General features: G+C 36.7%; 2 protein-coding genes across 2 annotated transcripts in view; both read left to right on the top strand.

Annotated features, from left to right (window-relative positions):
• The window catches only part of LOC118267747 (inositol-tetrakisphosphate 1-kinase-like), a 363,870-nt gene that overhangs the window by 295,589 nt on the left and 52,402 nt on the right, over positions 1 to 15,879 (top strand). The window lies entirely within an intron of this gene.
• Positions 4,351 to 8,640, top strand: LOC126910803 (uncharacterized). The gene is made up of 2 exons (XM_050694499.1): positions 4,351 to 4,416; positions 8,112 to 8,640. Exons 1-2 carry the CDS (start codon positions 4,351 to 4,353, stop codon positions 8,568 to 8,570), a joined length of 525 nt encoding a protein of 174 aa, XP_050550456.1. The 3' UTR covers positions 8,571 to 8,640.

Raw genomic sequence — 15,879 nt, 5'->3', positions numbered from 1 at the left:
ATCAGTCCAACTTTTTTGTAAGTACTAATTTGGGTTTCCCATTCAATTACTTACCACGCTTCCAAATTTTTCTACCTAACTTTTGGACTCGGAAAGTGTCGAAAATGTTTACAGATAATAAGCTCTTCAACCATTAAGAAAAACAAAACTTTTAGCTTTGAGAAAGCAAAAAAGAAACAATTTGAGTGGTTGGAAAGAGCAGTTACAAAAAGAGTAGTTAGTTAAAGACAAAAGTTTGAGAACAACTGTCCTATAGCGAAATGTAAGTAAACACAGCACCCTTGAAAGGGTTCGGGCGTTCCCTTAGAGTGGTAGAATAAAACAAAATGAGCTTTTCTATTGATCCACAAGAAGCTTGCAGTTTATGTTCAGTGAACCTGCGAATATGAATGAGGGTATCTAGTAGATAACACAGAAATAATAATAATCTAAAAACTTTATTTTTATTAAAACTTACGCGTAGGTAAACTTAGGAAAGGGAAACGTGCCTCCGAATAAAAATCTCAAATCGACTTCTCGCTAAATCAGGTCAAACTTATAATCCATTTTATACAAATTTTATGAAAGGGTAATTTCAGGGCACGGGGATTACCTACCTATTCAAATTCAACGGACCTTTTAATCGTCGACGCTCTTTTGTCATTTGGGTAAATATTTAAGTACTTACAAGCAGAGTGAGAGTATTTACAACGACAGAAATTATGCGGAGTAAATGACTTGCCGGTGCGCGGGCACCCCGTACTTAAATAATACCGTATATAATCGGCGCCGACGTTTTTATGAATTTTATGAAGTCATTGCTTGCACCAAGCCCGCTTCACAATGTAAAGGTACGCGTATAAAGCATTTAAGAAAGAAAACCTACACATATCACGGTAGACGATGTATTTACGACTATAATGTGGCTCTGAGCATGGCCACGCCGAATTAAAAATCCTGTCGTACATATGTTTCCTGACGGACTGTGGGCCCACATTAAGTAAATATTCCTGTAATTGCGTTGTCTAAAAAACGCGAAGATAAATTTTTTGGCCGCAAGCCGGGGCTGCATACGAAATGAGCCACACTGGGATTATTATTTGCGTAGCTGACATCCTAATTAACGTGACTTTTTTCTTTGTCCGCCTAGCGGAATTCTCGTCGTTCGGATAATGGACTAACATTATGACGTAGGTAGCGAATAAATAACAAAAGAGGTCGGTTGTAGGGTGAGTAAAAAAATTTAATAAAAAAAGGAATATCGTCTTTATTTAAAAGTTAATTGCTCTTTTAGTACTTTTATCCCGGCGTTCGAATTTCAAAGAGGCAGAAGTGATAATTCTGAAACAAATTCAGCGCTCTTGGAACAATTAAACCGCTTGAATGTCAAATGGAAAAGCTGGACGAAGTTTGAGAGCAAAAGTCTTAGAATTTAAAGACAGACTTTCACTGGCTTCATTTACGTAGAACGATGTGGCACGTAGCACGTTGAACTTTGTAGGTACGATTATGAACACTCAGTAATATTATTATTGCTTTATGTACCTTTATGTATGTGAGACTTATAAAGCTTTGTAATAAACCGTTGATGTGTATGAACAAAACAAAAGCAGCTTTACTTCTAAATTGGCGTTACTCTTTATTATAATAACAAGTAATGAGTACCTAGACATTAAATTTAGTTACGAAGAACAGCTAGAACATGGGGTTTTAAGTAGATATTCGATATAAGGAAAACTAAAAAGGTATTATTAGTAACTAGGTACTAGGTTCGTATAATATCTTAAATTGTACACTTTTCTATCTAAAAAACCACCATGTAAATCAATAAGTTCTATCACAAGTTCCGTCAACGGGTCAGAGCCCATTCGTCCCCTAAGATTCGCACCCTGTGCCCACTCGTCCCCTGCAACTTTTGAGGGGCCCATTCGTCCCCTGAAGAATATTTATTTTTTCTGGAGAGTAAGTACTTACCAATTTTAAACACCTTATCTATTCATAACCCGTTATTTTAACAAGCCATTGGTAGTGAGACAATTTTACATCGTAAGCCTATCGACAGGTTATATATTATTATCATGACGGATTATCATTCATCATAGCTCTTTTTTTAATAATCTGTATTCCTGTAATAAACTGTTTACAAGTGTACTATGTTAACCGTTTCTTATGTAAAATATAGTTAATTTTATCTCAGGGTACCAATAGGCACCTGAATAAGTGCCGAATCTTTAACTTATATTGTATATATATTAGAGGGGACGAATGGGTACCTTAAAAATAATATTTTTTATTAAAATATTAATTGGTCCCCTACCAGGAGACCAATGGGCACCTATATAGGGGCCGAATCTACAACTTTTATGCTGGGGGACGAATTTTAGGGGACGAATGGGCTCCGACCCCCCTCAACTTGGTACAAAATGATTCCAAAATATTACCAGCAATCTATCACAAAATAAGAGCGTTAAGTTACAATTTATTTTATAAATACATTAGAGCTGCCCTCTTCATCACAACAGCTTCTAGTTAATCAAGTCCCGGCACTAAAAACTTGTTACTCCAAAAATATCGGGGCCGTCCAATTTGCGGGCGCCCCGTCAACACGAATTGTCGTAAAAGGAGCTAAGCAAACGGAGAAGCAGCTATCGCCTTTATTATATTTCTGTGGCAATATTTTGTCGGCATCACGACGTATATTAACGAGTTCGTGTAACGCCCCGCCGAGTAAACAGATTGCTAATATATCTGCGGACAATCCACCGATGTATTGTCGGCGGCTCAGGGTTTTCAACGGAGTTAAAGGTCCCTCGGGATAGCGGAGACTCGAGAGAGCCGAATAAATTTCAGTAATTTTGTTCGGTAATTTCTAGTGTTTAGTTACGAAGCTAATTTTAAGCCTATTATCTGAACAACATGAAATTATAATACGGGCTTAATTATAAGTATTTGTTTCTGTTGAAATAGATACCTGCCCAAATAATATTATTCCGACAAGTTAGAAATTGTGTCAAATTCAAAGTCAACTCGTGAAAGCAGACGGCATACAAATTGTTCACGTCCCATAAACCTGCCAAAATATTTGTCACCGATATCCGAAGATACCGTATCCACTTTGTAGATAACCGGGGAAAATGTATAACTGTATCCCCAATGGGGAAGTGCGGCAATAAATTACCAATCAGGTGGTGTTACAATAGCTCGCACTCGCAGTCAGCCTAAACTTGGTTGAGTATGAGCCAAGTTGTACCCACTATGAAATATTCTGTTGGTTCCATTTATCCGCTCTTATGTAAAGTGCACTTACTTGCACAAATTTGAACCAGGGAAACCATTACAGAGACGCGCGGACGATTTCGTCCCGTTCAACTGGAAAAGTGCTATGGAATCGTAATGGTGTTGCGAATAATGGCATTTGAATTTTGCTTGAGTAAACATCAAGTGGAGGAGATTTAATTTTCACGAACAATTTTTCTACGAAAACGCTGCGACAATGAACGATAAATGTGCTCGTAAGAAAAAATGCAAGCTGTGTGTCGATGTGGAATTATGACAAATGTATTCGAATATGAATGAATGTCAGTAAAATTCAATGTTAATCTATAACATCTTGTAAATTGCGGACTCCAATATCATAATTCTTCAAAACGTTACGTTAAAAAGTAAAGTGTCAGCGAATATTTAAAAATAATTTCCATGAAAACCACTCGTTATGTGGAACATCAAATTGAATTCGGACCTCACTCGAAAGCTACTTTCATAAAATTTTATATGAAAACTTCACATACATTGTGGACAAAAGGGAGCATTAAGGATAATCTATGTGTCGTGAAATCCCAACTTTTCTTTTCATTACCTCTTTATACTGGAGCGAAATGAGGCAATTTTAGTTCCAAACGTTTTAAGTTTTATTTAAGCAATAAAAATATTTAATGCGATGGCGACCATTACCAGTATTATTAAGTGTCATTAAAAATCTGTTATCGAAACGAAACTAACATCTAAATCAATTTTATGTGACAAACATTACCCGTTTTGTTTTCAATATTGAATAAAAATTGGAATTGGCGGCTGTGTCTGCTTCGTCGATCGGTGTTTCGGGTTTCATAAACCAGATTCCGACATACGTATTTTCTTCAATGAGTAAAAATTATTTACCTCCTTACTAAAAGTACAATCCTGCCTATACCTACAATGATGTGAGGCGAGGTTCTTAAATGTTAGGTACCTTAGCTGACCCAAGTATCGAAACTGACCCCTTCATGCTCACCAGTCACTGAATAGAATATTTCCAGTACACCATTTGAGGGATTCTACGCATTCACGCATAATTTAACTTGTAACGTAATAAAATATCCATTAATTTTGAAGATGGCCATTTTCCGGTGGGCTGAGCTCAAGACGTTAGATTTCGAGGGCAACTTTTCACTTGGAAAGGTAAATTTCGCGTCTTCATCGTACTTTCGTTTAAGTTATTTCACCTTGAGAAAAATTGGATAGAAGTCAACTTTTGTGAGAAAACGTTTTATTATTGTTACGTCAACGTTTGAAATAAAGCAAAGGACGCTAATGTAATTTTCTTTTAGACTTACAGTGATGGGATGGAGGTATTTTGGAGTGACTTGTCTCACACAAGGAATTTTTAGATGTTATTTAAGATGGGTAAATATAAATGTTTTGAGTAGATTTTTTTGGACAAAGAAGTAATGTTCTCTGTAATTCATGAGGTATTAATAAACAATTGTCTATTTTGGAAGAAGAAAAATATTTAAAAAATAGTCACTGTCTAATAATAGATTCCGCTTCATAACTATCACACTAATGACAAATCCTAAACAAACGAGGTGATCTAAAGAAAAACCTCTTTCTCCTTTCTTTAATCAAAGGGTGTTTAATATATAAATTGGCACACATTTTTTAGTTCATACACATTTTATTTCGAATAACGAACTAACTGTAAATAACGCAGTATAAGTTATTACAATGTTATGTTCTAAATGAAATATAGAAGGAAACACTTAGGAAAAGTACTTTTGCAGAAAACTAATATCAGTGTTTGCCAAGCAGTTCGCATTCGGAGAATTGGGGTGACAGCATAGACAATTTAACTAATAGAGGAGACAGAGAATAATATTTCTGATAGGATTAGCTTGTATCCAAATATTGCTGCGTGATGATAAAAATGAAAGACGATACAGTTGATGGGAAAAAACAAAATGTTTCTAGAAAAATATTTTTCTTTAACACAACTAGCGACAGATACAAGTGTAGCAGTAAATATTGCTGAATGACTTAGTTCTGGATTCTATTATAGCCTTGACAAATCACTACATAGTATAAAACAAAGTCGCTAAGGAAATAGGGACAGCCCTATTTCCTTTTGTATGCTTAAATCTTTTAAACTACGCAACGAATTTTGATGCGGTTTTTTTAATAGATAGATTGATACAAGAGGAAGGTTTATATGTATAAATGTATAATAAATGCATAATGTATCACCATTGCACCCATGCGAAGCTGGGGCGGGTCGCTAGTAAAATAAATAAAAGCTTATACTTTATTATAATAAGCATGATGCAACAGAAGTAGTAGTTTTGCCTTCAAAGTAAAAGGAGTTTCAAACGTTAAGAAGATACAAGGAAACTCATAGAATTAACAAACGAACTACGTTAACACTAACGCAGTTACTCATTTCAAGTTGAAGCTAAAGTGCTAAAGGAATACACTCAACTAAATTGCAACAGGTAACATTAGTACTACAAATCTATTGCAAGGAGTCTTTATTACATAGAATTGGGTAGTGAAAATAAATTATTTCGACTTTTCAATACAATAAAACGTTAACCTTCCTATACTCGCGCATTGGTCTGTGAGACCGACGAAACATTTTTTCAATTTTTTTTTGTTTTTGGTAACCCCAGCGTCTCCATTTTTTTAGTAGCTGCCGGATTCGTTGCCAACTTCATTTTACTGCACGCAGTGCGTTTGTGCGAAACGCACATGTTGGTGTGTTTGGCGCCAATCGGTCCATCAGACCGACGCGAGTATAGGTGTAACTTTTATCGTACGTATAAAAGTAGTATAAGATTGTTACTGTGAAGCTGATAACCAAGTGAATCTGTGATTTACATATCTTATAGCTATTGTTTTTTAAAATAATAAAGTTTATTTGAGTTTTTTTTTGAAGAAATATGTTTTAGTTCTGTTTACTTAGTACATAAGAAAAATATGTCAATTTTGAAGGCTGTTTTGTATGAGACTGATAGTCAAGTTAAATATATAATTAACAAGTTATAACATGATATGATTGTTTCATTATATCCTCTATTTTGAAAACAAAATATAATCTTTATAGGTTTTCATAGAAAAAAAATAAATGACAGCAGTTCAAACTATCGGTCTGTGAGACCGCGCGCGAGTATAGCTGTAACAAAAAATCACGCGAGTATAGGAAGGTTAAAAAATAAACACACTTTCATTCACAGATTTGATGATCTGCTTAATTTTCCAAATTTTCTAGTTAATTTTCTAGAAATGAGCTTGCAGTTTGACGTAAAAATCTGACGATGTCATAACGCACTATTTCATAGAAAATTAATAAAAAATATAGTTTTTGACGTTTTGAAAAAAGTTTTGAATTTGACTAGTAGGAAACTAGCCTATAATTTCAACTTGATCATTAGAAAATACTGGCATCTATTCCAAATTCAAACAAAAATAGGAAAAACATACTGAATGCTAGATCGAAATTCAAAATGACACTAGCGCGTCTACAGTCAGTAAGTCGTACAAGGCTCACACAATACCCGCTTATCGGGTCGGCACAACGTTATTAAATAAACAGGCGACTCGTACGTACGAGACTGTATCACTATCTGCGGATAGAGCCGACGGGAGCGAGTGGTAAATTATTGAAATTCAAATCACTGCACATAGTACAAGGGTTTCGATACTTTGTCATTACGATTATCGATGTTAAGTTAATGGGATTAATGATATAGTGCCAAAAATAGGGTGTTCTGTACCTCATCTACCTTCAGCCACGAAGTGATTATAATTGAAGTTGATTGTATACTTGTATACTTTAGTGTGAGATTATGAGAAGTTTAGAAGTTTTATAAGGTGCTGCAGGTGATATTATTCATTGCTTTTTTTAGAGGGAAAATCATCCAATGACTTCTCCCGCCTTGGGTGAAGCGAGAGGGAGTGTCAGACTTTTACTGACTAAAAACCACCCTGTTCCTTCTCCTGATTTGAGCCAGAGCCCCGGTAACCTGTTACGTTGTCCGCAGCTCCGGATCGGGCATCAGCCCTACTGACTACATTTTCACGATACGAAGCGAACTTTTTGATAATGTAAAGCAAGTAAGAAAGCAAAATTTGAAGAAAGTAGAATGGATGGAAATTCTGCATCTTACAGCGGATGATTCAGCTGACGAAGCTAGATTGAGGATTCTTAAGTTATGTGAAATGCACAGTCGACGAGGATGAGACCGGGGTTTTTCAAAGAGACGAATCCGGAACGATTCAATCTTTAGCTTCATTTAAACGGAAGGCAGCGCATTGAACTATGAGGATACGCCTCAATAGTGGCAAATGAGGCACGCTCACCGCTTGCAGTTTTAAGAAAATTTCTTTAAAGAAGCCTTAATTCAACGTCTTTAGAAAATGCACCCGGATTTACTTTTAATGAGTTTCGAGTGCAACTTGGGGTTTACTTTCCGAATGAATGGCGGATCTAGCTCCTTGGAAATCTATTGCAAATTTTTATTTAGTAATTCTTTTTTATATGTATTAATGTGAAAGCATGATTGCAATTACCTATTTTAAATATACTTATTTAATTTAAATCATAGAAGATTTCACTATTTTCTTTTTCTAAGTAACCTCGTGTTTTTATGTTACGACATTCTATTTTACTTGTAAATTAAGTTGTAACCGAAAGTTTGCATACATATACTCACCATGGTAGTTGTGTACAACAATTTTAGAGTTGATTGACAGGAGTCATCACGCATGACGCACGAATACGTGGGACCAGAATGCTCCCATAAATCTTTGTAAAAACGAGACTAAAAACCACCCCGTTCCTACTCTTGTCCTTCGAGCCGGAGCCCCGGTAAACTCGCTAGGCAGACTGCAGCTTTGCAGCGGTAAGTCCCCTCTTTGAGGAGTGGCTAGAGAGGCGTCACGGCGTCCTCACCTACCGCCTGACGCAGGTGCTTACCGGACACGGAAGTTTCGGTAGGTACCTGTTTCGGATTCGGCGGGAGGAAACGCCCGGGTGTCGTCATTGCGAGGACCACCCGGAGGACACGGTGGAGCATACAGTAGCGGTGTGCCCTGCATGGGCTGAGCACCGCCGTGTCCTTAGGGATGTGATCGGCGACGGTGACCTCTCGCGTCCGGCCCTGGTTCAGGCCATGGTGCGGAGCGAGGGGGAATGGGACGCCGTCTCCTCCTTCTGCGAAGCAGTCATGCTAGCTAAGGAGGAGGCGGAGCGCTCAAGGGAACGATCCTCCTCACGCCCCAGCCGCCGCAGAAGACACTCCGGGCGTCGGGGATCGCGTGACGATCTCCGGCCACCGTAAGTGCGGGTCTGCGGACGACGAGCAAGGGTAGCTCGCCGCCCGAATAAAATCAGACCCGTGCGTACGGCGCCTCGCGAGCCAGACCACCACAGATGGGGCCCAGTAGGGCTGATGCCCGATCCGGAGCTGCGGACAACGTAAAAGGTTACCGGGGCTCCGGCTCAAAGCAGGAGAAGGAACGGGGTGGTTTTTAGTCAGTAAGAGTCTGACACTTCCTCTTGCCACCCAAGGCGGGAGAAGTCATTGGATGATTTGCCCCCTCAAAAAAAAAGGCAGACTGCAGCTCCGGATCAGGGTAACTGTTTAGTATTGTGTATGCTGTCACGTATATCTTATAAAGAATGAAAAGCTTTAAGTTGTAATACTGACAATAAAATTAGATTTAAAAAACGTCCAACGTCCTGCTATCTTATCTCCTAAGTCTTTGTCTAATGCTGTAATAAATCTAGCACAACTCATTGTTGGAAAGTTCCTAAGCCGTTATTTATTTGCGCATTAAAACATCTGACAGGCACCCAACTGTATGTTCGATATTTTTTGACTTTAGTAGGTAAGTAATGCACGATTTATTGTTTATATACGAACAGATTATTGTTATACGATTTTAGTCAGCAGTTTGTTGTAGTCGCAATTATAAATGGAAATCGCCTTAAGTGATTTCGTTAAATAACGTTTCTGTCTCACCGCCATACTCAGAGTCATTTAAAGGTAAACGTCCACAGGCTGGCATCGTAAGTACGCATTTTGTATAACGTCATCATGTGGCTGATGATGTGGTACGTACGGTGCGGATCAGTGGACGCAGTTGTATGAGTTTCTATACAAGACAAACTAAAATATGTTGCGTGCGATGCGTACGATGCGGGCTTGTGGACGCGTTAAGTAACCACTAATGGTTACTTAACCCAGTCCTTAGCAATTGTGTTTGAAACAAAATCGTTAGGAAATAATAGTTTAAGTAATCATTACATGTCTCTGAATACGGCAGTCAGCGTTTATTTTTTCCTCAAAAATACTAAAACAACAAACGAAACATCAAACGAAGGGAGACAGTTTTCCAAAACTGTAAAGAAATATCAACTAGATATCAAAAATGTATCAAAAACGGAAAGTAAATCTGGCAATATTGACATCTTGTCTGGATATAATGCATCAATATTAAAAGACAAACTCGGCCGGCATGTGAGACAACTTTAAGCGGCTGGGGGTTAAGCGATGACGTCGATGTCAATTGAGCAGCACCAATGATGGATGGAAGTCGAGGGGTTCAGTTCAACCCTTCGAATTACTTAATACCCTTAAGAAAGTAAGCGTTTTTTGTATCTCCCTTGAAAGCTATTTGGAGTGGGATGAAGATTTTTTTTAAGTTTTAATGCATTTGATGTTTAATTTTTATTTTTGCTTTGAACATATTTGGGATTGAATGGAGCTATGAAAATTAAAATCTTTAAAAAAAATAATTTCTATTGAAACGATATTAACCTTAAGTTAAACAATATTGGTATATGGTAAACTTATTATTGTATATTTTATATTCTATTTTAGCTATTTGCTTGACATAATCATCTTAACGTTGTTTTTCCACTAGAACTAACGAGAATTAGCCTGTGGACTCATATGAGCATTATAAGTTAGTAACAATATAATTAGTTTTTAAGCATTAGTTGTTACCCATAGACCAGGATAACTACCCAACATCAACAGACACGCTCAATAAAATCCCAATTTTCTTGATAATTCAGCTAAAGAGCTTCGTCTTGCTAGCTGTCGTTAACAATTCTAATCAGAACGCGAGTGAACCCGTGACTCCATTAGCTAGTTATCTCGTTACCTGTCACAACTCAATCTTGGTGTATACACAATGTGATAATTGAGTTAGTAGAATTAACCCCACGCGCTTGCAAGGTGACTTGTTGGAAACGCCTTTCATGCGTTGGTGTGTTGTAGGAAAGAGAACACAACTATACATACTGTACGTGGTATACCTACTTGGTACTATAAGGGTAGATGTAGGTTAGTGGGTGTTTGAAAACGTTTTATTTGAAGAAAGTCAAGTTTCATTTGTGATATACCTATGTCTAGTGAAACATTGCAAAGCTGAGTTTTTGAGCCAAGATAAGTTTTATCAGACATTTAAAAAAACTTATGATCCAATATGATGAGTTATTACTCATCTAACATTCTCTATTTTAACAAGGTATTGCGTCCTTTACATTCCTTCGTTTTACCATGCAAGTATAGGTACTTGTTATAGTATAGGTAATTTGTTGTGTAAATGTAATACCTATATTAGATTTAGAAATTAAGTTGTTTGACCAAAATGAACCAGTAAACTACATAGTTACTAAAAAACGTAGAAAATATAACACAAACCTCAATAACACTAGACAGCGACACCCAATAAAAACAAAAGCCTGTATTCTATTCATGCCACTACGATTTGCACGCGAGAAAAATCCACACACAAAAAAAGAGAGTCTACGAAAAAAAAGAAAAAGGCGTAAAACAAAACAGCACAAATATAAAAACAATAAGCACACGAGAAGCATATAAATACAACGTGTTAACTAACAGCTTGTTGGTATTTCAGACGAGGTTCGCAAACGTGCCATCTGATCCCAAGTCTCTGCGTATCGACCTTGTACGAACAGCATTTTAGTGTTGGGTACAATCTTTTATAGTACATCATTGTGTCTGCTCTTATTTCTAGACATTACGAGAAACATGCTCATATAATCCACACTTTTCTAGAACACTTCTCATCTTCATATTTCCAGTTTCCATATCACGTTGTCGACAAGATTTGCTTCAAGTAAAAAATATTTTTTTATACAAATTCTATTATTAGACTATTATTAGAACTTATTACGGGATATTTACCATGTTTATTAATTTTTACGAGTTTCCGATATTTCGGCACTGTTCTACTAGTAATCCAGAATCAGTTTCCACTGAAATGTCCACGTTTCAATCAAATATCGTTAGTAATTATCGCTAATGGTGATTGGTCTAATATTGATACAAATACATCTACGGTTCAGGTGTTACAGTCGCAATATTGCTAATTCCATCTAATACGTCTACAGCAAATATTTGTCGATTTGCATTACAAAGAGCCTGAGACGGTTTATAATAGAATATTGCGAAATCATAAGCTATATTAAATTGATCTAATGTAATTGGATATCGGTTAGTACGAAAATGATAAAACAGTATCAATTCGTTGAATACAAATGTTAGAATGAAGAAAGTTACAACGAGTTACAAAATTAATGCACTCTAGCACACAGTCGCTGAATCGTAAGTCGGAGAAAGCCAACACTATGCCATTCTTATTCCACCATCGTTCTCAAACTAGCGTCGGCAAGTTAATATTGGCTGAACCTTGTCTCGTTTCTACCCTGCGCCACCCCTTACTCGGCATGTGAGGATCCCAACGTTTGTTGTATCTTACGAACGGCAACTGAATGGTTAAAATCAATGGAGAAATAGGTAGGCACATTCTGTGTTGTATTCCCTCAACAAATATATTTCATATAGGTTTGTTTTTAATTAATTTCTTTTGCACGTAACAACGTAGGTAAATCTCCACGGAAAAAAGTTTCGAATTTAGAACTAACTTCATATTATTTTTCCTGCCAAAAAAGTTAGCGGCAAGGATGAGGCAGGTCTTTAGCAATTTCCAGTCAAAGAAAACTTTTTATACCATCGTCTCGGCTAAAAGTTCGTAAGACCGTTCGCCATTAGAGGCTACCCAACCATGTGCGTTACAGGAAAAACTTGCTCGCTAATGCCTAAGTTTCTGAAAAGCTTCAAATACAATTTCGGGGCGCTGTTTAATGCTCGCTTAGTATGGCATTATCTTTACAATTTTAGTCGTACAGCAGGCGAAAGTAAAATCCTCTTTATGTCCGACTTGTTCTGGGAGACTCGTTAAAAATTTAGAGAGGATTCTCATTTGACAAATGCCGTCATAAAAAGTTTAGTAGTCTAGACTTTATTACTTGTTACTGAACTGTTGAAATTGTACCCTTCAGCTCCTCTTACTTAGGGTTTCGGCGGAGCCCGTCCACAATTCGGAGAAGCAATATAACTTATACTACAAAGCGAATGTTTCAGGCCAAGTAATCACTGCAAAGCGAATTGGTATTATTTTTATTTACTTAAATAAATATGGATACAAAATCATGTGCAAAGTAAATTAAGGTCCTCTTTTAACGAAAATCAGATATGACAAAGTTTCTGTGATGAAATGGAACAATTATTGATACACGATAAGAAGTTTTTAGAAGACATGGAAGAAGCGTATCCACCCAAAGTTATCAGTCAACATATATCTAAAGTTAGCTCGAAGAGTATTTCAAGTAACTTGTCTTTGATTTCGTTGTCCGACCCCCGGGCTTGATTGGAACCGAGGGTAACTTTATCTGACATTATCAGAAATATAAATAATGTACAAAAATGTACAATTGATTGTAACCGTATCTAAATAATAGAATTGAACAAGCCTTGTCGTAAACAAAGAAAATTATATTTTTTGTAGAAGATAAATATAAAAAAGATTGAATTATAATAATTGGTAAATCTTCCGGTAATCTGATCGAAAAGGTATGCCTCAGGGCAATGATATCTATTTCAAGTCACCTGAACAGAAGTACCTATTTAAACCGGTCTTTATTTCAACCTGTGGTAAAGGACCCAGTAATGTACCCATTCCTATCTCATTTAAATAAGTATAGGGAAACGCGTAATCGAACCCTTAAACGGGATTTATGAAGCAAATATATAAAATGGGGCAGCACAATTTAATACGCGAAGTTTACCTAAATCGTCGTTGTTGAGTAAATCGAAATTGCTTCTCTTGCCGAATGTAATTGCTTTCCTTCAATGTAGCAATCCAATTATTTTTCTAAACCCTGAAAAGATTTACCCGAGTAATATCGACCAAAGTTTCACGTCTTATCGGAAAACGATATCGGACGTATGTAGTTTTGACAAAGATCGCTACAAGAATAGAGGTTCAACGACCAATTTGCAATGCGCTAAATTGTTGGTGCTTATTATAAATTAAATCAAACAAGCTAACAAACGGAACCCTTTCGCCGAGGAGCGAATGAACACTTCTGGAAAATATTGACAATTGTCACGTGAAATTTCGTTAGTTGTTTTCGTTGCAGCTGTGAGAAACGGAAATGTTGGCGTGAAAATATTTTCCGCAGTTGCTATAAAATTTCCTTGCCGTCCCTAGTACGGGGAGTTATAATTACATTTTTTACGTTCCAACTCTTTGCATTGTGAGCGATATGATCGTTAGAAACGTCGCGTCGCCAGGTAGGTTGACCTACTTGTGGCTTGTTAGCACTTCCAGGTAAATGAAAAACTTATTGGTTTCATTGGTGGTGTAATTTTGCGGAATGTGATCAGTATTCTGGGCGCGCACAAATTGTAACTTTGACCACAAACTTTAGTAGATTCGGAACGTTTGTTCCCCAAATTCGGTGTGGCTAATTTGAATAGGACCCGTGGACTGCGTCAAAGTTTAATCTTCCTCCTAATATTGATCCTGAAGGAGTGAAGTTTTTACATTCCTAACGAACCATGAAAGCGTTTGGGGAGTAATGAATCAGCTCCACTCTCGATGACTAGTGGTTGAAAATGATAAAGCAATTTATTCGTAAAGTAGTCTGAATTTTCGTTCAAACGTAATTAAGTAGTTTATAACGAAATTGCAACGTCAATGGACTGGTATTTAAATTTAATTGAGTTTTATAAACTTTTCAATAGTTATTCATAATAATACGATGCCTAACTTCAGAATTTTTGTACGAAATTCTAATTTACGATCCTGATGAATATCGGTTCTCTAATAAAGTCGTTTCACGTAGCTGTGGACTTAATAGCAATAAATCGTTCAAGTACATACAGGTAAAAGTATATTTACAAAGTTTAGTATGTCGGTTTTATCGCTAGGTATCTAGAACTTTTGGCGACAAAACGAGAAAATGTCACGACTAGAAGAAAAATGTGTTTGAACAATTCGGTGTTGCTACACTATGTACATAGTGGATGAAATTCAGGGAACTTGGGAAATAAAGGAGCTGCTTGGCGAGACAAAGGTGGGGCTTATTGCAAATTCCTACGCTCACCTTGCGTTGCTATTAAACCTCCTTTGCGATACTGCAATATAATGTTTGTAATTCTCTTCAGCTCCGACAGGTTACAGCCACGTACGTTTTGTCTAATCAATCTTCATCGTTGACTCCGGTCTTTATGCTGTTAAAGGCTATGCTATGAAGAGAAAATGTATTTAGAAGTAGCCAGCAACAGATTGTTGCTATGTTAAAACTACTGTTTACATTCTAAAATGAATTTTAAGCCTTAATACCTACGACACATTATCATCGTGAATATATTTAAATAAAGACGTGTTACACTGGCATAATACGTGACATAATTAGAACACGCAGTAATAGGCAGCTGATATTTACTTTACCGAAATAACTCCTGAATATTATTATATGTAATAATTAAACTTTAATTAATATCGAAGTCAATGGAAAGTACAGGAACAATACGGCTAAAATACGAATATATTGGCCGTACAGGTAATACGTCAGTGATATTCCTGAAAAGCCTTTCATGTATGCTTTAAATGGAAAATAAACTGGCTCTAAACCCTTTCATCACAGCGAGTCAAAGTTAACGTCACTGGGCCCGCATGAAGCGGCATTTCGTGCCATAAAAATATTCATATGGAGTATGGAAAAATTCCTACAATCAGTGAAAGCGGCCCCCTGAGGCATATTGTGGTACAGAGTTTTCATTAAATACAGAGCTCGGTTTTTGTCCAAAAAATGCCTACGCAGCCCGAGGCGACTCCCTCGCATATAAGGAATGTTGTCTCTGGGAAATTAGTTCATAAAATTTCGCCCAACTCACACAATGTACGAAAGTAAGCTACTCTTTCTACAATCTATGATTATGTTTCCTTTGTTTTGTTTATCTCGATGTAAAAAAATAAATTAGAAAATATTCCGGCTCTGCGACATTTTCGTCCTTTTCTTGTTGAAGATGAAGGATTTTTATTTAAGCAGTCAGCCGTTGGTGTTACACGCATTATATTTCCCGCAGGGTACTTAATTTTTTTTGGAACGTTTTAATTTATTTTATTTTTCGTTTTCTATTCATTCTGGATTTCATTTTGGAGAATGGCCAATTAGTCAACTATTGTTGGCATTGTTTTTAAAATATTTTTTGCAAACAAAAGCCTCAAGACGTCTAGACATTCAAATTATTTTTTAGCATTGAA

Source organism: Spodoptera frugiperda, chromosome 6, assembly GCF_023101765.2.
Source record: "Spodoptera frugiperda isolate SF20-4 chromosome 6, AGI-APGP_CSIRO_Sfru_2.0, whole genome shotgun sequence".
NCBI classification, from domain to species: domain Eukaryota; kingdom Metazoa; phylum Arthropoda; class Insecta; order Lepidoptera; family Noctuidae; genus Spodoptera; species Spodoptera frugiperda.
Note: the sequence above shows the minus strand (reverse complement) of the source record. Positions and strands in the feature narration are given on the sequence as shown.